The 25,800-nt window shown below is 43.0% G+C and overlaps 1 protein-coding gene across 8 annotated transcripts in view; it reads left to right on the forward strand.

Annotated features, from left to right (window-relative positions):
* The window catches only part of FAT1 (FAT atypical cadherin 1), a 118,966-nt gene that overhangs the window by 27,520 nt on the left and 65,646 nt on the right, over positions 1-25,800 (forward strand). For all 8 annotated transcript variants that reach the window (XR_014011707.1, XM_081208545.1, XM_081208539.1 and 5 more), the window contains exon 3: positions 17,485-17,799. Coding sequence is in view for 7 of the 8 variants with exons in the window: in XM_081208545.1 (XP_081064671.1) it covers positions 17,485-17,799 (315 nt within the window). In the remaining variant the exon portion in view is untranslated. The remainder of the gene's footprint in view (positions 1-17,484; positions 17,800-25,800) is intronic.

Raw genomic sequence — 25,800 nt, forward strand, 5'->3', positions numbered from 1 at the left:
AAAAACACAATGTGGGACAAACTGTTAAGCAAGCCAGTGCCTCTACATAGCTACATCCTTATCTCAGACATTGTGACATATCAGTACAGTGGTGCCTCGCAAGACGAAATTAATTGGTTCCGCAAGTTTTTTCTTCTTGCGAGTTTTTCGTCTTGCGAAGCACGGTTTCCCATAGGAATGCATTGAAAATCAATTAATGCGTTCCTAGGGAAACCGCTTGCCAGGCTGGCGGTGCGGAGAAGGGCTTTTCTCCGCACCGCAAGCCTTCAGGACAGGTAAGGGAAAAGAGGGGAAGGCGCGCAGCGCTTTCCCTCTGTTCCCGGGGCTTGCGTGGGAGGAGGGTTTTTCCTCCCCGCCGCCAACATTCAGAACAGCATTCTGAATGTTGGCGGTGGGAAGGAAAACCCTCCTCCCACCCCAAGTCTTCAGGAAAGCCATCTGATGCCGCGCGGCAGGAGGAGGCGTTCCCCCCCCCCGCCCGGCATCGGAGCTTCGTTCCGATGCCGCGCGGCGGGAGGAGGTCCGAGGACAGTGGGGAAGACGCGCTGCGCTTCCCCGCTGTCCCGGAGATTTCCCTATGGGCTGTCGTCTTGCGAGGCAAACCCATAGGGAAATTCGTTTTGCGAAGCGCCTCCAAAACGGAAAACCCTTTCGTCTAGCGGGTTTTCCGTCTTGCGAGGCGTTCGTCTTGCGGGGTACCACTGTATATTGTGATGTTTAGCTGGTGATAAATAGCAGTTTGGAAAACCAGATAATGCCCTAGATAGCTTTTAAAAAAGTTGTTAGCAGTACAGTGGTACCTCGTGTTATGAACTTAATTCATTCAGGAAGTCCGTTCTTAACCTGAGGTGCGTATTCCCAACATAGGCTTCCGCGGCCCCGGAAGCGGATTGCGTTCGTATCCCAGGACAAAGTTCGCAACCCGGGACACCTACTTCCGGGTTTGTGGAGTTCGTAACCCCAAGCGTTCATAAGCAGGGCTGTTTGTAACCCGAGGTACCACTGTAATTCTAAAACACAGCATTGTTCAGCTGAAAATGTGTGCGTTGCTGCGGTGTGTCTCTGTGAATAAATATCACTTAAAAAACTCACCAAACCAGATCTTTTTAATGTAGTTCGTTCTTTTGTGGTAAATGTATAAATTGTTAATTTGAACATGTATCATTAACACAGAAGGCAATAATGTTATTGTTGCTTGGTTACTAGGGCTGCAGTCCTGTTCCTAGTGGCTTACACTTTGTACTGCTGAAATCTGAGGGATTAAGTGCAGCTAACTGGGCAGAGCATTCCAGCCCACGTTTCAGCATATAAGAGCTAAAAAAAATTCTGTTGGAAGGTGGTGAATAACATTTAATGTAAACAGTCCTTTAGCAATTAATTCAGTGGCTTATTATTTCCATCCCTATCAGAATGATATTATGTAATAATAGGACACTCCGTTGGCTAATTAGTACCAATAAATGAGATTAACCAGGGAGACAAGCCTTAAAACTTCCCTAGCAACCATACACTAACACTATTGCATAGCTGAACTTTGTTCCTGAGCAAGTACAAGTAAACTTTGTATTTCCTCCTGCCCTGAGATGTGTCTCCAAAGTAAGTGGGGAGAGGCGAAATATTTCACAAAAGCAAGAAAATAAAACACCCCTTGGGTAAATAAAATCACGTTGTTCACAACAGGTCTTATTTTTTCCCCTGCAATGCAGTATTTGGTTTGTAGTTGTATTTATACGGTGTACGAACTGACATTTCAGTTTAGATTTATTTTTATTATTATTTTTTTTAAAAAAAGACTCACTTCACTCCTCCTCCAGCAGAAGGATTGCTTCAAGGGGTTTTGCAGGAGAAATGTTTGATTTTTTCCAACTGACATTTTAAGTGCTGAATAGTTCCTTGTCTCTATGACAGGATGTACTTTGTAGCTTAAATGCTTAGGGGCAACTGGTTTTGCCTACTTGAAACAACCACTAAAACCATGTGGTGCTGTTTGTTTGGCTTTTTCATGGGCGGCCAAGTAATACTCAGTTTTGTTGATATCTTGATTGGATGCTGTTAGCAAAACTGCAGACAAAGGGCTCGCTTGTGCTTTTGCTAGCCGGGACTTAGAGGTATGAGAAGTCTGGCTGCTTCAGGAGAGAGAAAGGAGCAATTTTTGCCCTTGGGAATTCTACAGGTTGAATGGCTTGAAAGCTTTGCCTACAAAAAGCAGCACACTTGCTTAACTGTTGCTGTAACTAGCTGTGGCTTGGGAGTTGCTCCCTTTTCTGTAATTTACTGCTGACATAGCTATGCATAAACTGGACCAACAGCTATGCAGAGAGATCTTATGAGGAATTTAGACTACATACAATTTTCCAAGTCTGATTTCTTTTTTTTCTTTTTACTGGGTTAAACCTGGAGGCAGTCTGAAGGGCAAAAAGATCTGCTTTTAGAGTACGCGTTATCATCCATCACAGAAACCCATCCTTTGTGTTTCTGCATAAATAGAATTGATCTGGGCATGCCTCTTGATTGGAACAAAGGAAAATGGTTTTATTTTTGTTTAAGTACTTTTATATTCTGCCTTTTCCCCCAAGGAGTGCAGTGGTTCTCTTACCCTTTCCCGCATTTTATCCCTACTACAAACCTGTGGTGTAGGTTCGGCTGAAAGATAGTGGCTGGCCCAGGACCACCCACCCAGTTTGGGTTGGAGTGAGAATTGAACCCAGGTCTCCATGGTCTTAATCTGACACTCTAACCACTATACCACCCTGGCTTTCCAAGTGGGGTCAGTTCATTTAGCAGACACGGATGGTGTGGTTTAAGGCAGCTTGTTCCAGAGTTGGTAAACAAGCATGGGATGAGGCAATGCAAAGTAAGACACGTCTTTTCATGTTCTTTTCTTAAGGGTGAGTTGCTCAGATAGAGGAAGCAAGCTCAGGACAGCAGTTACATAGGGCAGATGTGGGGAATCTCAAGCCCATGGGCAGAATGAGGCCCTCTGGGTGTTGGTATTTGGCCCTCTGAACTGGGGCTCTTTCCAGACCCAAGTGTTTCTATTTTCTAAGAACTGTCCTGGATTTACAGAAGCCATCCTGGCTTCTGATTTCATCTTGGAATGTCCTGCTTTTCTTCAGGACATCCCTGTTTTCATCAAAGTAATATTGGGGTTTGTGGGGTTATGCGACCTCCGGACCAAGGAGATAAGTAATTATACAACCTCCAGAAGACATTTGAAGGCAGCCTTGTATAGGGAAGATTTTTTTAAAAATGTTTTATTGTGTTTTTATGTATGTTGGAAGCTGCCCAGAGTGGCTGGGGCAACCCAGTCAGATGGGCAGGGTATACATATGATGATGATGATGATCCTGATGATGGAATAAGAGGTCCCTATTTTCTATTGGGGAAACGTTGGAGGCTATGTCTTTCTAGGCCACACCACCCACTGGTGCTGCTCCTTGAGTGTTCTTACCTATCCAGAATGCGTCCTTGAACTCTGATAATGCCCCTTGCTTACTGGATGGAGGATAGAGGGGGTGTGTGGGTAGAAACTGGACTCATGTGCAAAGATAAAATTTACATTCACCGCTTAGCCCACTTTTATTGCCTGTGACCATCAGAAGGCTCTCTAGAAGCAGCAGACATCAGACCAAATGACTGTCTCAGGCTGAGAGCTACCCAGGTGGCACAGGGAGTCAGATACCTGGTTCATCCTACTTCTGCCAGAAACTTGAGTCTCCTGGTACCTTAACAAACAGAATGACACTATTTCCTGGAGTTTTGGAAACTTCTGGGAAGGGGTTTTCTTTGGTGGGTGCAAAATAGCACTGTGGATGGGTGGTTGGAGCAAGACAGGCATTTGTATATATTCCTTACCAAGATTGCCCATTGGGTTTTGTAGGAGGCAAAGCTTATTATAGCAGTCATCTTTCTGAGTCTGTGGCTTGTTATTACCTAGCTTTTATTTGTTTTCTTTTGGAGCATACACAGTTGTTATTGGAGGATAACAAATGCAGAACATAATGGAACTTGGAGGAATAGTGATACAAGATTTATCTTGAGCGCCATGCGTGCTGCAAATAAACAGGTCCATCTGTCTTCATTTCTATCTGGAAGAGAATTTGATCATGCACTACGGGTTACTTTTTATTGTTATTTATGATGGTGATTGGTTGTGTGTTCATTTGCTCTATGGATAAAAAATAGACAATTTTAATATGAATATTAAAGGAACACGAACATCATGGATGCCATCCTGTACCTACTGGTAGTTAGCTTTCAGCTTTTGTATCCTGCTGTCCTCCACTGAACATAGTTTGGTATATATGAGGCATGGGTTACCCTCATTTTCTTTGCAATAGTCTTGTTAGGCTGGGAAGATGTGACTGGCCCAAGATCAGCCAGTGAGCTGAATGGCTGAGTCAAGATTTGAACTCAGATCTTCCTGCTCCAAGTTAGATGGTTTATCCATTACACCACAGTGGATCACTTGCAAGCCAATTGCATCTATATTTTCTCAGAAGTAAATCCTATTGTGTTCAGTGGAGCTTAAAAAGGTAAAGGACCCCTGACAGTTAAGTCCAGTCGCAAATGACTCTGGGGTTGCGGCGCTCATTTCGCTTTACTGGCCGAGGGAGCCAACGTTTGTCCGCAGACAGTTTTTCCGGGTCATGTGGCCAGCATGACTAAGCCACTTCTGGTGAAACCAGAGCAGCACACGGAAACGCCGTTTACCTTCCCGCCGGAGCGGTACCTATTTATCTACTTGCACTTTGACGTGCTTTCGAACTGCTAGATTGGCAGGAGCAGGGACCGAGCAATGGGAGCTCACCCCGTCGCAGGGATTCGAACCGCCGACCTTCCGATCGGAAAGCCCAAGAGGCTCAGTGTTTAGACCGCAATGCCACCTGCATCCCTCAGTGGGGCTTACTCCCAGGTAAATTTGCATAGGATTCAGTAATTAAGGACTGATTCACCTTGAGCTCGTCCCACTGAAGGCATTTGAGGCTTACTTCCGAGGGAGACACATGTAGGATTGCATTGTTAATTGCTTGATAAATTCCATTGAACTTAATTGGATGCTGAGGAAGAGGAAGCTGATGGACTCTTAAGGGCAATAGAGTGGCACCATCTCTCTCCCTGGCCCCATCCCTTCACTGCTCCACCTCATTTAATAATATTGAATAGTGTTATTCTTCTAGTGCCACTTATTTAAGCGAAGGTGTTGATTGAGCACCATAAAAATAATTTATATTTGCGTAGGCTTTGTCTAAGTGCTCCAAACAGTTTACAGACATGTCAGTAACATTTGGCAACATCTTTATGATAGTTCACCATTATTATCTCCATATTATAGACTGGTAGGTAGAGGCTACAAGGGTATAGATTGTATAAGGCCATTTGCTGGCTGGATAGCTCAGTTGGTTAGAGCGTGGTGCTGATAACACCAAGGTTGCAGGTTTGATCCCCGTTTGGGGCAGCTGCATATTCCTGCATTTCAGGACATTGGACTAGATTATCCTCAGGGTCCCTTCCAACTCTACAGTTCTATGATTCTAAGAGATTTCAGCCAGCACTGTTGGGTCATTCTTGTAAGCACTATACCACGCTAACACTTCTCTTCCGAAAAAGAATAATTAAGTACTTTTATTTTGGGTGCTACATATTTATTTTGCTTCTGAGGCTCAACTGTTGTATATTTTGCAGTTTCAATTTATATTCTGCAGCTAGAAACTCTTATCAGCCTGAGGCAATCCTTCAGTTTATCTCTATTCTTAAAATATTAATTGCTTCTTAAATCCTGAAGGCAGAAGCCATCTAATGAAATTAAGATGTTCGCTTCAAAAGAAAAGTTTCTACAACTTGTGTAAATGTGCATGCACACAAAAAATGTGAATGCAGCAGATTGCTTCAGATGACGGATGTTCTGATCCTTCAAATAATGGTTTGGAAGATTGGAAAAGTGCAACACGAAACATGTTCCCCTCCCTTTTCACTTTCACATGTTTTGGCGTTTGGGTTTTATTTTTGCATGTCATGGTTTGGAGTTTGTTGCTAGCCATGAAATGCCTGATGACGATGTCACTGCAAATTTGCTTGGAGAAAAGTGGAAATGGCACGATGCAGGGTGGAGAGAGGAGGAGCAGAGAGTGCAAAAGCCCACTGAATGTTGATGATCTGTCACATATCTGTATGTAGTCGGGATTCTTAATTGTGATCCATTGACCCCATGGGGGGGAGTGTCTGAACTAGGCACAATAGATATACAGTGGTACCTCGGGTTACATACGCTTCAGGTTACATATGCTTCAGGTTACAGACTCTGCTAACCCAGAAATAGTGCTTCAGGTTAAGAACTTTGCTTTAGGATAAAAACAGAAATCGTGCTCCGGCGGCACGGCGGCAACAGGAGGCCCCATTAGCTAAAGTGGTGCTTCAGGTTAAGAACAGTTTCAGGTTAAGAACAGACCTCCGGAACGAATTAAGTACTTAACCAGAGGTACCACTGTACTGTAGAGCTATGAATTTCCTTCATTATTTCTCCTATTACTTTTCACAAATTTCTTTGTGGAAAAAAAATCTGGAGAGAGGGGAGTTTTCATCAGATTCTCTAAAGGGGTCCATGACTGCCAAAAGGCTAAGAAGCAATGGTTTGGGAAATATATATATATTTAAATTTCGGCAGTGTCACCCAGTAGCTCTGAACCAGTGTTCCTGATGAGGAATCTAAAATGTTTTACAGTAAATAAAATCAGGAACTCTGTTTCACGGCTTTTGCCTAGTGAAAATGTTAAGATAAACTGACATTTTCAACTCTCAAAAAAACAACTTGCCTTGATGGAAAAAATGACATTTATGAGTCAACTGGCTCATAAATTCCCCACCCAATCTAACAGTATCGCTTGGTAGTTCCTTTTCTGTGGTTCCACAGATGGTAGATAACAAGGCCTGCTCATGGCAGCCTTTTATCATATCATTGTGTGGGTGGGGTGTGTGCTTAGCAAAACCAATCTTTGCTGCACTCTGGTCAGCACTCTTGATGCTTGGGACCACAAGTGTGCAGCCTGTTAATGATAAATCTCTGGGCTGGGGCCACACATGAGCACAGGGCAGGGAATACTGGCTGGGCAGGTGTTTTGGTCCATACTAGTTGTCTTATGCTAAATGCTTTAGAGGTTGCAACTACTGGTCTCCATACAGTAATTCATTAGTTAAAATCGCACACTGAATGCAAAGTATAATTTACTTTATTATACTTTATTTACTTTATATACTCATGCAAAGTATAATTTACTTTAATTTTGGCATAATATTGTGTATATCACATTGCAGGAACAATGCAAAAAGTGGCAGAAACGTGTGTGTGTTTTTAAAAGAACCGCCTAGCTTATTAGAATTCAGATTAATTAGGAATTGTAATCAATTTTTTGTTCCGGAGGAGAAATTTTTTCCACTTTGTTTCAGATGTCACTCCCAGGATATGGTCTGCTTAAACAGCATTTCCACGCAGTTGCTGGGAAAAAAAATAATAATTGCAGGTTTTGATTTCCATTACAGAGTCATTAATATTATTAATGAGAGTTCTGATGGATAAGCACACTTAAGGAGGATTATCTCTGGGAATTGGGGGCATTACTGTTTGCTAATGGGATAGAATTGGCATATGGAAAGTTGTGTCAATCTGTAGCAAAATAATAAACCTGTTTTGGATTGTACATACTTAATTTCGGCGAGGAGAAGAAACTAGCCTCTTTGCACCGAGGCAATTCAATTTGAGGGGAGCGGGGTCAGTACTGATTTGTTGTCTTTTCAAAGCAGGCATGATTTGTCATCTCTAAGCTGTTGCAGTATGAACTAATTAATCTTTTTCTGCTACAGTGCTGCATTTATTAAATGCCTACTTCTGTTGCCTTCAGTGCCATTCATAAAACATGCAAGCTACGTTCTGACTCACAGTTGCAAGTGTGTATAAAGGGAGAATTTGAGCCAGTACTTGGGCATTTTCTGCATCTGCTAATCACCAGTGAATTGTTTGACTGTAGTTGATGCTTGTACTGCTTTCCAAATTATTTTGCATATTCAATGTTAAGTATTGTAACTATGTCGAGAGGGATGCTACTATCATTGTGCCTAGTGGCTCACTCAAGAAGTGACTGGAATGTGTGTGTTTTTATTCTGCAAGCATAGCAGGTATTTCGCAGGTATTTGGATGGAGGCTTTGTATGATCCATACCTAGGTCCAGGTTTGCTCTTTTCTCAATACACTCTGATGGCAAATGGTGATCTCTGTGGTCCATAGGCCACTTTGACAGGTTCGGGACAGGTGGGTGTCATTTGGCGAGAAAAATATAATGGATCACATTAGGACTGCTGCCAGTGCTAATGTGGTCCATGGGCCAGAAATTCCCCGTGCCTGCTATGGTGGTGGTGATTTAAATACTCTTCTCCACTTGCTGGGGATAGGAAGCCATAAATCTTCTCCAGACTCTGTTACGTGCCAGGTAGTGTTTTTTTCCTGCAGCTTATATAATGTTATAGTATATTTACCTATAGGTGCTTCACAACATCCCTAAATTAATTGACTACAAATGAACTTTTAAAATACAGTGGTACCTCGGGTTAAGTACTTAATTGTTCTTAACCTTAACTGTTCTGAACCTGAAGCACCACTTTAGCTAATGGGGCCTCCTGCTGCCGTTGTGCTGCCGGAGCACAATTTCTGTTCTCATCCTGAAGCAAAGTTCTTAACCTGAAGCACTATTTCTGGGTTAGCAGAGTCTGTAACCTGAAGCGTATGTAACCCGAGGTACCACTGTAGATCAGATCTCCCCAGGAAACAACAACATTCGTGGTTGTCAAGAAATGCCACTGCCTTGTGGGTCTGGGTCCTGTCCCTGATTTTGTGGATACAGCACAAAATGCACATGCAATGATTTTCATGTCAGGGGTAAGTCATCACACTGTTGTTATCCCTTTCCATATCAGAGCTGCGCCGTTGCCATCCAGCCAGGAGTTGGTGAGGCAGCTTGCTCTGCTCCTGCACCTGACTAGCAGTCCAATCTTATCAGGTGCAGAGGTCAGTTCATCTGCCTCTGCCCTTGGCTTGGAGCTGTACTGGTGACAGGAAATGGAGGCTTGTGATAGGCCTTCAAGAGGCCTATTGATGTCTTTAAATCCTGGAAATTTTTTATAAAAAATATCAGTATAGTAATGATAATGACAATAATTTGAATTGGCTCTCTGAATTTAGCTAGGCTTTCATTAGGGAAGTCTAGTTCAGTGTTTCCCAACCACTGTTCCGCGGCTCACTAGTGTGCCGCGAGATGTTGCCTGGTGTGCCGCGGGAAAAATTAAAAAATTTGAAAGATTTTTTTTAAAAAAAAGTCAAATTTTCGATTGGGGCGCCGTCACTAGAGGACCCCTGGGGTTCCCTCCCTCCCTCCCGCTCTGCGCCTCCCTCCTCCTCCTCCGGGGAGGCCCTTCCTGGCTCTCGGCCAAGGCTTGGCGGCTGCCACTCACTCACTCGCTCGCCCACCCGTCCCTCCATCCCTGCACCCGGCCTCTCCCCCTCTGTCCCCGGCGCGGGGGCTGCCGGGATCCGTAGTCCCCTCACCCTTGGGCTCCGCGCCCGCGCGGGGTGCGCGAACTACGTTTCCCAGCATGGCCTGGTGGGCCGGGCGTTTTGTTTGAAGCGCTCTTCTCCCGGCCATGGAATGAGTGCAGCGGCGGCGGCCGGGCGGGCAGGGGCTCTTCCGCGCAGACCCCCACAGCCTGCCTGCGCCCCGCGGAGATCGGGTGGCAGGATGGAGCCCGGGGATCCCCACGGAGGCGGAGCGGCGGAGGCCACCCCCCAGGTAGGGCTGCGTAGGGGGGGGGTTATTTTTGCAATGCTGCATCCGCGCCGGAGGGGACGCATCGGACCGCGGGGAGACCCCTTGGCGGGCGTGCAAGGCAATGCATGCGTGCAGGCGTTGCATGGAGTGCAGTGCAATGCAATGGCAACGCGGCGCCCTGCATGCATGCATGCAACTTCCACCGGCGCTCCGGACTTGGCAGGTGAGGGGGGTCCCCAGTGGGCGGCAGAGAGAGCCGGGAGGGTGAAGGGGAGCCGGGGGGAGCAGCGCTGCTCCCCGAGCCGAGCCCAGGGGGAAACTTCGGCGTCGTTGCGCCGGGTGTTGGAAGCGGAGGCTAGCGGGGGCCCCTCACCTGCAAAACCTGGTCGCCTCTCATATATTTCGTGCATTGCATTCATCGCCCGCTTTCTCCTCCAAGGAGCTCCCGGGGGCGCGTGGTTCTCCCCGTGTTATCCTCGCAACAACAGCCCTGCGAGGTGGGTCAGGCGAGTGGCCCAAGGGAGCACCCAGGGATTGTCCTGGCCAGGTGGGGTGATTTGAACCCTGCTCTCTGCCCGGTCTTCGTTCTCATTTAGCCCCCACATGCGCATGACTGTGCATGACTGAGGTTTTCCCCCCTCGTCTTGGCTATGGTGTGAGTCTGTGCTGTTAATTAATGGGGTTCTGCCTTCGGAGAAGATGAGCCAGCCCTCAAGGAGGTGATTATGTAATTTGCTAGCAATTCATGTCCCTCCCGGCGTGACGCTGCGCGCTGACGTCACGGGGCTGTAATGGTGGTGTGCCTCGAGATTTTTTTCATGAAACAAGTGTGCCTTTGCCCAAAAAAGGTTGGGAAACACTGGTCTAGTTTATAAGTTGCCTCATCCATCAGTTTTGTGTGCGTATTTTGGGTGGGGGTGAAGAATACTCATTCCCCAAAGATTCCTGGAGGACAGCCTTTCTGTCTGGGATAACCCACTCCTCTCACTGGTCAGGCAGGGTCAAATGAATAGTCCTTGCTTCTTACTTATTACTTCTTAATAGTGGGAAACTTGACCACTCCATTGACTTTAGTTTTGGGAGTGTGCTTTAATGATTTGCATAACTTCAGAAAACTGATACCAATCTTTTGAAATGCATGTGCACTTAAATTGAGCATCTTTATGCATTTTCATTTAATTTAATTGATTTCGCTTTTTATCAAAAGGCATGCAAGACTCCAAATAATGATTTAGAGACTGAGGATTGGAAACTAGGGTGGGTTTTTATATCCCACACCATCTCTCCTGTTTCTTATTGTTTGCCTTTTGGTTTTCAGTTTAACCCTAACCATAGTGTCTTGTGCTGTCCGAAATGGTAAACTCTGATTAGTGCTAAACTACAAATTAAAAAGGAAGGAACGTATGAGAACACAAGAGCAAGTGGAGGAAGTGAACGAGCATGTTGCCAAAATCATTGTTTGCTATATTAAAAGTTTCAAAGCTTTATAGAAAATTCAAGCTCAGAGAATTTGTTTAGCTTTGCATAAATTAAAAATGGAGAGCTTTTAAATTTGTGTTCATATTCTTTTTTTAAAAAAAAAAATCCAAACCAAGTTAAAGTATTTATAGGTGCTAACATTTGTACTTTTGTGACTGTGTTTTAATAATCGAAGGGTGCAGCTACTATAGGGAAGCATAAATGCTTTTGCTCAGTGTTCCTCAGCTTCATTCTAAAAGTAACTTGTCGCACTATTAATCAGATTCATAAACAATATTGTGCATAAAAGAAATATTTGTTTAACATATTATGCTTTGCTTCAGAATGGGTGGATGATTCACTTTGCTTGGCTGAACTTAGTCAGCTCCTGCTCCTTGGTGGTAATCATTAATGGAACCAGTGCAGTCAAGCTGGAACAAGTGCAAAGAGCACAATCATAAGAATAGAGACTTAAGAGAAGAGGTTCAAGGAAGTTGGCCTCTTTTTTTCTTTTTCTTTTTTTGCTCACTTAAAAAAGACCCTAGATGAGAATGAATGCATGAGTTGGTATGTAGGTGAGATAAAGAGAAGTTAGAGAGAGAGAACATTTACATTGAGGGCGATGATGTCAAGAAACACATGGCTTTCAAACAGAACATTTCTATATTTAGTTTGGGAATCAGAAACTTTCCAATGATTAGATATTTATTTAAAAGTTCTAAAATTTGTGGCTAACCGTGGACAATTTGTGACCTAACATGAAACACTTAAATGATCCCATATCCTGTATCGCTTTTGCATGGTGACACCTCTTCCAGCTTAATCTCTCTGTGGTTTATTAGGCCCTGTGGGAATTGTCATGCCCCTCAACAAATGTACCAAATTAAAGTTATTTCCACCTGTGCCTTTTGCTGCATTTCTGCCCCTCACAGGCTGCTTCTTGCCCTGAGCTCTCCAGGCCCATTTTATTTATGAATGAATGAATGAATGAATGAATGAATGAATGAATGAATGAAACTTACATACCACTTGTTGTCAATTGGCCACACAGTGGTTTACAACATAGTAACAAAGGTGGATCCAATGAGTAGTATGCTAGTTTCTACACCACCTCTCGCACCCGTTTCTGTCCTCCATCTTGGCAAGCAGGGACACATTCTGGCCATGCAAAAACACTTAAGGAGGATATGAAGTAGATCTGGGAAATGATGTGGCTTGGGAAAAGAGGGTGAGTGTTGAGGAATGAATGTGGCCTGGGAAGAGTCCAAAGGACCAGACACAGAAGTCTAGAGGACTTCATGTGGACCACATCCCTGTCTTTTGAGTGTTGTCCATATCCTTCTCAGTTTTCACCCCACACTCATTAAGGAGAGGTTTTGGCTGACCTGATGAAAATTGAAGGCTCCATGTGGTTGAAATTAAGGACAATTTCCTGGTTTCTTGAGTTTAAAGTGGCTGCCACACATCTGCTTGCTCTAAGACTAGCCCCCCTTTTTTAAATAAAGAAGATACTATTTTGATACCTATTGGTAATTATGCTGGTTTGGCCCACAAATTCAATAGATTTGTACTACAGTAGTACCTCAGCTTAAGTACTTAATTCGTCCCAGAGGTCCGTACTTAACCTGAAACTGTTCTTAACCCAAAGCACCACTTTAGCTAATGGGGCCTCCCGCTGCTGCTGCGCCGCCGTAGCCCGATTTCTGTTCTCATCCTGAAGCAAAGTTCTTAACCTGAAGCACTATTTCTGGGTTAACGGAGTCTGTAACCTGAAGCGTATGTAACCTGAAGCGTATGTAACCTGAGGTACCACTGTATAGTCATTTTTTTTAAAAAAAAAGTTACAGGCCCATTGCTGACAAGAAAATACTGTACAATGTTTCTTTTCATGACATGTCAAATGCAGTTCAGAAATTTGGTTGAAATTAAGTCCAATGAAGCAGTCAGTTGGAATACTTAAAATTCTACACCAGAGTGTCATGTAGTTATTCCTCCAAGAACTCTGAACCCATTTTGATTTTGCAGTATACTGTGTGGGGGTTTTTTTTTCTTCCATCGAGGCTTTCTAGTAATCTGGAGCGGTGACCCAAATACAGACTCAGCCACATTTGTGCAAGTCTTACTGATCTTGCCAAGCATAAAAGGCAGCAGGAGGACCATCTCTACTTTTTAATGAAGTGGGTTTTGTTTTTGTTTTGTTTTGGGGTTTTTTTAAAAAAAACATCAATGTTCCATTACAGCATCACTCCTTTAACTGTATTAATGGATCTGTAAAATGTAATTGGGATGGTTTAATTAACACTCAGTGTCTGCCCACTTGAAAGACTTGGGAAAACAAAGCCATTTTAACACTAACCTGCTACTTTCGAGAGAGCCAGCTCAGAATGTGACGCAGGCAGGATATTATAATTGTGCCAAGGAAGTCTCTTGTAATGATTGCTTTACAGTGGTACCTCGGTTTATGAACTTAATCTGTTCCAGAAGTCTGTTCTTAAACCAAAACCGTTCTTAAACCGAGGTGAGCTTTCCCTAATGAGGCCTCCTGCCGCTAGTGCCCTTCCATCGTTTTGATTCTGTTCTTAGACCGAGGTAAAGTTCTCAAACCGGGACACTATTTCTGGTTTTGCGGAGTTTGTAAACCGAATCATTCTTAAACCGGACTGTTCTTAAACCGAGGTACCACTGTGTTTGGTTATTCCTTGCGCATGATGCATGCATTGTCATTCTCATTCACCTTGAGCAGAATATGTGGTTCTTTCCCCCTCACACCTCTTAAGCAATATGGGCTTGGGCATGTAATATGAGAGTTCTTGTTTGTGGTGCACCCTTGAGAGAGCCCATTTTCCATGAGCACGGGGAAGGGAGTTTCCATAAGAAAAGAGGCAACATAGGTAGGGTCATCCTAGGTGTGGAATATTAATAGTGCAATCCTATGCAAGTCTCCCCAGATGGTGGCTCAGAGATTTATACTGATGGATTGGGGTAATAAAGATATGATACTCTTTAATCATTGGATTGTCAGTATGACAACAGTTGCAATTTATGAATGGACTGCTTACAGATGCAGACTTTGTTTGGATAAATATGATAATGTTCGGAGTGAGTTTATACAGAATATACAGAATGTAGCAGGCTATTAACATCTACATAAGTATTAGGAAAATAAAACTATATCAATTTATATGAGAATATATTGCATTTTTGTGTATATATTTTGCTTATAAACATTTTTGTTTTTTCTCCCTCTCACATTTCCTTCTCTTTTTCTGTATCACTTTATTTCTTTATAATTGTATTTTCCCCCAAAATAATAATAATAATATTCCCATAAGTAAATCGCTGCCGAGTTCAGTGGGACTTACTCCCAAAGATGTCATATAGCATTACAGTCTAATCTTACAAAGAAGCATATTGCTGCATTCTTTGTGTGTTGAGAGTGGATGTGTCTTAAGGCAAGGTGTAGAAAGTCGCCCTTCAGTTTCATGTCTCCTGGGAATTAGTTAAAGATCCACTCCCTTTCACACTCACACACCCTGACCAGGTCACATAGGTTATGCTCTTCCAGGCATCGTCCCACTGTGCTGCAGTATGGATCAGAATACTGTAGACTTTAGGATAGGGCTGAACTTAAGTGATTTCTTCAGAGAATGCTACCCAACCTGCCTGCTTGCTGCATAGGATAATGTGGATGGTTGGGTGTAAAATTAACAAGGGACACTGCTTGAGATGTGTCAAGTTCCCATGCAATATCCCTCTGGCACAGGTAGCTCTGGTTGGGAGCAAACCATATCCCTAGTAATGTCATTGGCGCTGTTGTGTGTAGATACCTCTGGCATTTGTGTAAGAAGCACAACACACATAGCAGTCAGGTTCTCAGTTGATGAGCCATCTAGAAGCAGCATGTATTTTCCCAGTGCTAAAATGTTAGTTTCTCCACCTTCTAAGATGGGTCAGCAAGGTTTACCTCGCCTGGGGTGGTTCACTCCAGTGGAGATCCCTCTGTGGGCCAGAGCGCATGCGTGCATGAGCGCGCGTTCCTGTGATTTTCAGCATCTGCATTTGTGCTGATGTGATTTTTGACATCTGTGTATGCGCAGACGCGATTTTTGGCATCGCAGAAGTGAGTCCCCGCGCTGTGCTGGTTTAGCGCAGCGCGTGGGGACTCGATGAGTGGGCTGCTTGGTTTGGGGGTGGCTCGTGGGCTGGTTAAATGACCCCTGTGGGCCGCTTGTGGTCCATGGGCCTTAGGTTGCCAACCCCTGTTCTAAGACACCTATAGCCCCTGCAGAAAATGAGTTGCAGCTGTGCATTGCTTGAGCGGATTGTCTTGAAAGACTGTGCAACTCAAAAGAAATGGAAGCAGAAGAGCTGAAATGTTCATCTTCCGTCTGGTCTACTGAAAGACGCAGCTGTAACGTAGTTCTTTGACATTCCTTAAGACAAACCTGCTGGCTTCTCTTGGTTCCTGCAAACACTTGTTCTTTTTACAAGTGATTATTGTGGGTTTTCTACACTTAGCATTAAAAGCAGAAATAAAACCTGGCAGCATAATGTTATATCAATGATGCAATAATGGCGTGTGATTGTTATGTGTGCATAAAGAAAATTGCAGCTGAATAATGTGCAGCTAATAAGAGGTTTGGAAGTCTAAAAAGGCAATTTGTTTCAGATTTACTAAGGTGGCTTTGCTGTGCTTTACTGGCATTAGCAGATTTCTCTGAAACACTACAGCATCATTTTTGTCTGAAGGAGAAGGTGACAATGTGCGCAGGATACAAATTTCTACTTTATAAATTTGATACTTGCTTGCCTTTCATATTGTCTCAGCTTGGCTACATTTACAATTTAGCTTCTACAGTGACATCTGGTGGTAGTTCAGAAATTCCTTAAAGAGCAGTTCTTTAAGGATTGTTTAAACTAGACATTGAGACAGGGGAATTGAATTTGAGTGGGTCAGGGCTGGAATCTAACATGGCTGATTTATAAAAGGCTCCCCAATTTTGAAGCAGATAAAATTCCGCTCCAGAGTTTACCTTGGCTCATAATGAGCTCACCTTGATGCCAGCTGTCTCTAGCCTTGCTTGCTATTGGTTTCCCTGCATTTCCAAACTAGCTTTATGGTAGTATGAAACTGATGTCAAAGAATAGCTCTCAGAGGAGCCGTCTTAGTGACTACAACTCCCAGCATTACTGGCGGTATTGGAGGCTTCTGTGTAGGTAGTGCAGGTGTTCATTTTGTTACTGAAAACTCTACACATTTAAACATAGGTCTTCTGCTGACCTCAGCAGTTTTTGCTACCAGTTTTCCTTCTCCATTCCTCACAAGGCAAAGTTTGGGAAAGAAGAGAAACTTAGTATAGTGGAGGGCTGATGTGAAGCATTCAGTACTGGTCTAGTCACACACACACACCCCCCCCTTGTTACATGCTTTGGGAATTTTATGCAAATTGAAAAGTGGGCATTAATGTCCTAAATTGACAAATACTGTACTTTCAGATAGCTACCTTCCATCCATCCAGAATAGTTTGGAGAGCTCCACAGCTGCAGATCTCTCTGTCCTGTTATCGTTCTGTCCACATTGTGGTTCCCTACCTAAGCCACAACGGTGATGAAATCATGCCATATTGCCAGGTTTCTAAAAAAAAATGGGCCTGCCAAAGGCTAGTTTAATTTTTTAAGCCATTCCATGACAAACCAGCAAGCCCCAACTACTTCATGTAACACATTTATGTCATGGTGTAGACAGGGCCTGATACAAAAAATAAGTAGTTTAGGGCCTTTACAGCCATTGCTTTTATCACTGGGATGCTACAAGGGGGAAAGGACCAGAACTCAAGTTTGTGTACACCCATATTTTCCTTCAGGGAAAAGGTGACAAGTGCATTGAGTGACAGGTAACATCTGAACAGGCCTCGTACCTAATACTGATTCTTACCTCTCATGCTTCTATACTTTATGGTCTACAGTCATTGGCTGAATTTTCCCTTACAATTCATTTGTGATCACTAACTGCCGTTTCTTGAATTTTGTGCCATATATAAAAGTAGAATTTTTCATTTTGGTCTATACAAAATAGCAAGGCTGTGGAAACCATTATGCTTTTCATTTGTGACTTGTGGCAAAGACTTTTTTTAAAAAAGATGCCACGTTCGATAAAATCAATCATGTAGATATGATACTCGACGCTGTTTCTTTTCCTCCCTTTCCTATGCAGGTACAATAGCCACTGTTGATTTCCTTGACCGTGAGACTACTTCCCATTACTGGCTTACTGTTTATGCAACAGACAGGGGTGTTGTGCCTCTGTCTTCCTTCGTTGAAATCTATATAGAAGTTGGGGATGTCAACGACAATGCTCCGCAGACGACTCAGCCTGTTTATTACCCAGAAGTCATGGAAAATTCACCTAAGGATATGTCGGTCATTCAGATTGAGGCATTTGATGCAGACTCAGGGTCCAATGACAAGCTGACCTACAAGATTACCAGTGGAAATCCACAGGGATTCTTCTTCATTAATCCAAAAACTGGTAAGTGAATACCATTCTTGACATTTGCAGCTATGAATTGATTCTACATTTTAAAAATAGAAAAGGAAAGACATGATTGGGAAAAAGAGAGGAACATCTCTGATTCTGAATTCTGATTTGTACTTGTGCAGGACTCCATGAATAGGATTGTTGATTCAGAGGTGATCTACACCCTAATCTGAATTGCCGTCATTTCAGAATGCAATGGAGAATCCCGTTTGAATGCTTTGTGCACAAAATCTTTCTGCAGATTAGAAATTAAGGCTTAGGCTTTTCTCCCTGGTATCCTGATGTTCCATGGGTTAGGGAGTCCTCTTTTTTAATGGGGTGAACAAACATGTGATCCTTCAGTTGTATGAATTAGTAATTCCAGGAAGTTTGTACTGCATAGCTTTGCTGAACTACTAGCCTTCAGTGGTAGAGGGAAAACACTTGGGATTTTCCTACCTGATTAATTGTATCTGGAACTATAACAGGTTGGAAGTAGTAAAGGGGATGCAACAAAGTAACAGGAACTGTGCAAATATTTATTGGACTTTTTGATAAATATAGGAAGATGAGTATTTTGATACATAAGCAATACATGTACTAGGCACCTGGAGTGTCAGCTAAAGATAATCATTTGAGAGAAGGGGGATGTTTTGGAGAACCAATTGGATACTGGTTAGACTGTCAATATTATACTGTATGTGGAAATCAATGGTATAAGTGGGGATGAAGGTTTAAGCTCTGTGTAGCTTCTTGACCTAGTTTGTGTAGGATTAGTCCCGTGTTGAGTTATCCTCTGGGATGATCTCATGGGTCACTTTTACCAAAAGAATGCCGTATCTTTGGAGGCATGAGAAACTTTTACTTTGCATTCTCTTTATTTGTTGGGTATACTTTTGACATGTTTTAGTTAAATTTTAACTCCGTTGTCTTGACTCCACCAATGTGAGCTCAGTGGACGAATAAATTCCCAGCCTCCAGAGAAAATAAAGTGGTGAGGAGCTTAGAGGATCCCTCCACTCTAATCCTGGAATTAATTTAAAAATCAAATCACATAAAATCAAAATTCTACCTCTTGCAGGGCTTGGCTAAGATTGAGCATGTTTGCTCTCTCGGTTAAAGCAACGGGAACTATTGGGGAAATCCACCCAAGTAAGAGACATTCACAAGAGTCCCCTTAATATCTTGGTGGAATAAACTTTGGCCCAAGCATAGCCCAGAGGTTATGGGGACAAACTCCATTTTGAATCTAGCACAGAGACAGAGCCAAGAGTGGTTGGGACATATCTCCTCCCCCTCCCTCCCTTCCCCCCTCTCTCTGTTGTCCCCCTTCCCCATTTTTTCTTTCCAACATCATGAAAATAGCCTGAGGGCTGCAGGTTCCCCACTCTTTATTTTGTGAGTAGTTTACAAACAAGAAATGCAATATTCAGTTATTGCGCCACCTATCTTAGCATTGTATGGGATGCGGGTGGCACTGTGGGTTAAACCACAGAGCCTAGGACTTGCTGATCAGAAGGTAGGCGGTTTGAATCCCCGCGACGGGGTGAGCTCCCGTTGCTCGGTCCCTGCTCCTGCCAACCTAGCAGTTCGAAAGCACATCAAAGTGTAAGTAGATAAATAGGTACCGCTCCAGCAGGAAGGTAAATGGCATTTCTGTGCACTGCTCTGGTTCGCCAGAAGCGGCTTAGTCATGCTGGCCACATGACCCGGAAGCTGTATGCCGGCTCCCTCGGCCAATAAAGCGAGATGAGCGCTGCAACACCAGAGTCGGCCACGACTGGACCTAATGGTCAGGGGTCCCTTTACCTTTTACCTTAACATTTGGGTTAATCTTTTGGAATAATATTGAAATGGTTTGCAAAGAAATCTTGGATATTTCATCATCTTAACTGTGTGTTTCTGCTCTTACTTGTTCTGCAAACTTCCATCAAGAACTGCTGAAGCGCATTGTATGTGAAGTTTGCATTGAAATGAAAATTACACAGGGCCAGAGACTGGCAATCCATGTTGAAATTTCCAACCAGCAACTTGCAGTCCTATCACTAGTCCATACCTACTTCAAGATGTACAATTTCATTAATACAGACCTACATTTTTTCCTTTCCTGGATCTAATACTGTCAGTGGGAATACGACCATGGGAGTAGAGGATGAGGAGGAAATCAAGCCGAGATTAACTGAAAAACTGGTGGTCATTCAATCTTGAGAGTAGCTAGCTTTTTGACTATTTCATAGTTTTGATCCTTGTATCCATCTGTCTAAAGGGGTGATTTATTCCATTCATTAGCTTTTCAGACAGTTTCCTTCACCTCTCTGCCCTTCTTTATTTGAGCAATGGATTAAGGCTAAATATGCTACAAATGTTGTGTCTTAGATCTTTCTGTGTATATAATTTCTTCAGTTTCCTTTTGTTGATACATATCTCAAAGCCCCACCCCCGCGGCACCTATACGCCTTTCTCTTTCTGGTCAATGGCATTTCCCCCAAAATTCTTGAGCCATGAATACCTTAAATGTTTGCTAGTTTTCTGCACTAAATTATTTGGGTCACTTCCTACCTTTAGATGTTGCTTAGCAAGAGTAGCAAAAATATAAGCACTTCATTCAACCCCCCCCCCAAAACCCAGCAAGCGTTCATCAATGTTCCTTTTTAATTTTGATATTTCAGTTACTGCTTTGATGAAAAAACAATTCAAAGACAAATACAGATATAAAGTAAAATAATAGATGAACAAAACCACAAGATCCCCTGCTTTCATATGCACACAAACATAGACTTCAATGAGTTGTAAACAGGAATAATGTGGTATATATAGAGCACAGCTATTCAGAATTCAAATATTGATCAACCTCCACTGGCCACCCAAGAAGACTGAGTCCTGATTGGGCTGTTTTTGTGGTTCTCTCTATGTAGGGGCGTCCCCCCCCCCCAATAAAAAAATTGTACTTCTGCAAACATTAGGGTGTATCATGCTATTTTTGCTACAGAAACAATGGTGTTCACTGCCTGAACATGGGAAATAGAGGGGAAGACAAAATTCAGACTGAATTTAAGGTTTGGTAGGAAGCTTAAGTAAGCTTAAGCTTACTTAAGTAAGCTTAAGTATAATGTTGCATTTTAAATATTTCTTGCTCAGTATTGCAGAAAAACCTGTTGTTTCAGTTCTTTCTGAATATGTTCTATTTCCCAGTAGCTGTCAGTATTCATAAAGTTGTGTGTGCAGGTCTCTCTCTCTCTCTCTCTCGGAGGATTAGGGGGGGGGGAGTTCATTTTATTCTGAACCAATTCCATCTTTCTGTCTCCTTGCACTTTGAAGAAGGAAAGCATTCAACTTTTATTTAATTGTTAAGCATGAAAGCACCACATGAAATTGGAAGACAATGGCTGCGATTTAAGCCGCCCCAGTGCTAATGGCTCAGCCATGTGAGGCACTTGAATTCAAGTAGAGAGAAGGAGAGGCTTATTAATTACCTGGGGACTTACAACCATTAAATTGCAACTCCCAAACAAAAAAGGGTTGATTGATTCTCCATGGATCTGTTTTAAATGCAGATATGTTAGCCCAGCACTACTGAAAGGTTCCTGGTTTGAAGCTTGAGGTCCTGGTGTTAAAAGATGCTGAGAGAGGGTATTTTGAAGTGAAACATGTGCTACCCTGCCTTGCTGGTAGCAGGTGTATAGCAGCTAGATGCTTTATGAAAGGTGTGTTGTTAACAGTGACAGCACACATGCATTAGTTAACATCTGTTAAACAGGCACATGGACTGAAAACATCTTCTCATGTCCAGGCTTGCTATTATTAACATGTTAGCCTATGTTTACTACATAGTGATGATTTCTATGTGCCATGTTAGTGTGAATGGGGTACTGGTTACTGACAATGGCTTCCTTCATGGGCTATTGGTTATAAGACTATTCATCAGTATGGTTTCTCCCAGGGCTGTTTTTCTAGATAGAGGTGCCGGAACTCACCACGATCGCCTCAGTTGTTCTCTAATAGTAGAAATGGCTCCCATTTGAGAGGTGCTGGAACTGAGTTCCATCAGGTTCCTGCTGAAAAAAAAGCGTTGCTTCCTCTTCTCCAGGCTACTCAAGACTATATTTTATCTGAAAAATCGAGAGGTGTGTTTGCTAGATTAGTGTGCCTCATTTCTTATGTTTACAAACTTTTAAAGAATTATTTTGACTAGGCTTCATTGACAGATATAAAAACGGAGGCAATAAAGTCTTTGTGGATACATTTCTGCTTGATTCATGCAGGGATCTGCATTTTGATACCTATTAGACTTTTAGTGTCTGCTCTGTTTCAAAAACATAGTTTCATAGTTACTATTTGCGTTTATTAGTCACTTTATTCATAAAAAAATGACTCACAAAATAAAGTCCTATTTGTATCTTGTCCCATTTATCTGTCTCTCCTTAATAAAAAATAGCTTTCCTGTTTTCTTTATTATTTGAGCAATGTTATCAAAAGCATGCTCAGCATCCTAGTGAACTCAGCATATTGATGGAGACTTCCATAAAGTTTAAACAAAGGAATTAATTTGTTGTTAACAAGGGCAGAGGAATCTCACTACAAGGTTTACTGGTGTCTATTAATCCTCAAAGCACTGTGAACTCGTAAAATGCGGAGAGCCAACGCCAGATAATCTGCCTTACTTCTCCTATCATCTTACAACTTTCCTGACCCTTCAAGGGAACTGTGGTGGAAGATCTGAAGATTGAGTAAAATGAAATCGGAAATGGGTGCAGCTGTAAACAACATCCAAAGACTTCCTATAACATTGGGAAACCACTTTGTGTGGAAATAAATGACCTGTAGTTGCACAACAGCCTGTCATGGAGGATGCCTCCCTTGTTTAACTGCTTGAGGTTTTATATTTCCTGCATCAGGTTTAAGTCACATACTACATTAGCAGGAAAACACAAATTTCCATTCATTTGCTATGTTCAGTTCCTTTTGTGTTGGAAATAAATAAAAATTCTCCTCCAGGTGAAAATCATTTCTATAATTGTGTAATAAGTGTTGTTTTCCAGTTCAGTAAAGACGATTATCCAACCATACAGATTATGGATCCCAGTTGTTTCATATCAGTTTATGTCTAGAGACGGTAATGAAAATGTTGTGAACTGTTATGTAGTGATCATATGTCCTTAAGCAATATTTGATAGCAGAGTTGTAAAGAGATGGTGGTGTCATTGTAAACACAGATGAAAGGTGATTTTTTTTAAAAAAGGAAAAAAATCACTAATACAGGAACAAGAATAAAAAACATCTTCCAGACTTCCAAAATGCATAATTCTGCCCCATATATATTCTTGTGCACAATGATGACTTTTATTAAGAGCTCAACATGTATTTGAACTGGTGGATAGGCAGCATAATTTGTGCAAGCTGCATTAGCTTGTTTATGGAATTTGAAAGTTTTAGACTTCGCCTGATGAAGGAACCTATACTAAAAGCAAGTTCCGCTTTCGTTTGGTTCTCTGCACACACAGAAAGAACAGAACTAAATGCAGGGTATACTTTTGAGTTCAAAGTGACTCAAGGCATGCAAAGTTTGTACTTTCCCCTGAACATGATTTAAAGTTAAGTTCAGTGCAGCAGTTATACCAAGGCAGAAAATAATTCCTGCAAGGCCTACATGGGTGGCAAATTTATTCTTTTTTATGTAGTTGGGATTGGGGGTTTTGTTGGAGAAGCTTCAGACAAGTATAAAAAGTGGGCACCTGATATCTCTACTAAACAGTAAGTGTTTAGTGAAGGTGAAGAATGCCTTGCTAAAGCTTTGCAGGGTCTGCGTCTGGTTATTTCTAGGGTGGAAGACTACCTAGGTATCACTGCCTTGAGTTCTGCTGTGGAAGAAAGGTGGAGTTATGTGGGTGGAGTAGGTGGGATTATGTGTATTACATAATCACTTTTTTTTAAAAGGCTGTAATAAGCTAATTCTTAACGTTAGCTCCATGTTCTGTACATATGGGGACAGCAGGGGATGCAGTCATTGTCTCAGTTCCATCACTGCTCCTCTAACTCCCAATGTGTGGGGAGTTGTAAGCTGTGATGACAGGGAGTGCAGGAAGAATGCCCACTTAGGAGTGAAGCAGCTGACCCCCGAGCAAAGAGTAGGCCTCAACAGAGGGTGGGACTCTTGCCAGTGGTTTCAAGTCACAAGAAAGGAGGTTCCAACTCAGCATCAGGAAGAACTTTCTGACAATAAAAGCTGTTTGACAGTGGAACAGACTCCTTCGGAAGATGGTGAACTCTCCTTCACTGGAAGTTTTTAAGCAGAGGTTGGATGGCCATCTGTCATGGATGCTCTAGTTGAGATTCCTGCATTTCTAGATGATCCTGAGGATCCCTTCCAACTCTTATGATTCTGTCACTACAGACGTCCTTTACAAACATGCACATGTAGCATAGCTGTCAACTTACAGATTTGAAAATAAGGGACCAGCAGCCTCGAAAATAAGGGATCAGCAGCCCAAATAAGGGGTTTTCCGGGCACAGGTATGTTCAACTTCTGAGCCCCCTCCGAGCCAAAGGCAGAAAGCCCAGCCAGCCAAACGAAGCCTCAAGCGGTGGTTCCCACAGCGCAGCAACCCGGCAAAGGGGATGCAGCAAGGAAAACCACCGTCACCTCTCCGCTGGGAAGTGCTGAGCAAAGGCGAGTCCCCAGGCAACGCGGCCGATTTGATCGGCGCAAGGCATGCAAGCTCTACCCCCCCCAGTCGTTCTTAGACTCCTTATTGGGTGAGCAATGCAGCCAAGCAACACGGTTGGAGCCTCCCTCCTCCCTGGCCGGCAGGGAGGGAGGGGAGCTGCTTCCTTTGAAACCCAGGAAATTTAAGGGACATCATCAATAAGGGACAGCAGCGGGACACGGCGCTGGGATAAGGGAGTTTCCCGCCAAATAAGGGACGGTTGACAGCTATGACATGTAGTTGTCTCTGATTAGAAGAGCATAGGTTTGCTGTGCCAGTATGAACATAGGTCCAGCGGCAGACTGTGAAGAGGCATGGAGTTTACTCTTTAATATTTTGTTAATGTTCCTTGGATTAGGAGTGGCGGTTTCAAGAGACAACCAGGGATATATCTACTTGTAGGGACTGGTAGCGTTCAGGCATCATGGTAAGCAGTAGTTGATGGTTTACCAGACATGACTGGGTCATGCCTGTTTTGCTGCTTCTGGTTTCACTGGGGAGAAACAAACCTTGGTGCATAAGAAAAGCCCTGCTGGATCAGACTAAAGACCGATGTAGTCTGGTGTCTTAAAGCAGCCAACGTTATGGCCATGGGAAGCCCTCAGGCAGGCTATGAGCCTAGCAGCACTCTCCTCCCTTGTGCCTCTCGCTGTTTTAAAACCTTGCAGCATAAACAGAGTTCTCTCTGTCCAAACTATGCTGCTTTCAATGGAACGAACACTGATAGGCATTCAAATACACCTCTGCATCGGAGATGTGCATTTTAGGTATGTATGCGAATGTGTATTCCACCAAAAGGAAGATCGTGTGAATAGATGACATTCTGTACTTGAATGCACATTTGATTTTGGCTGATGGTTCCCAGTCCATCTAATGATATTTGCAGAAAGCTACTTCTGCATATGGATCTCCTTCAGTGGATAAGTCAAGGAAGTGTAAGAGTGTGATCAGAGAAGAGAGCTGGAAACAAATTCCGTCTTCGCTCCTTACCATCATCTGTTTCGTCCATGTCATTTTGTTATTTGCAGAAGGGCAGCACAATTTCCCCACTTTAATCTTGCACTCTGCTGCTGTGCTTCAAATTTGAAGAAATACTCCTTTTTCACTTTTATGGGTTTTCAGTCTTCTTACATGTTCCCTTTTGCCCCGCTGAGAAGTAAACAAGGGAGTCCTGTACAGTATCGTTTTTCAAACCCACTGCCATCCTAAGCCATTTGAGACCAGTTTTTCAAACAAACAGTACAAAAGCTTCTAAAGTCAATGAAAGAAAGCCATCTAGAAAAGCTTTCTCACTCAGCCCTCTAGAAGC

The sequence above is a fragment of the Podarcis bocagei genome (genome assembly GCF_964188305.1).
Source record: "Podarcis bocagei genome assembly, chromosome: 9".
Classification (NCBI taxonomy): domain Eukaryota; kingdom Metazoa; phylum Chordata; class Lepidosauria; order Squamata; family Lacertidae; genus Podarcis; species Podarcis bocagei.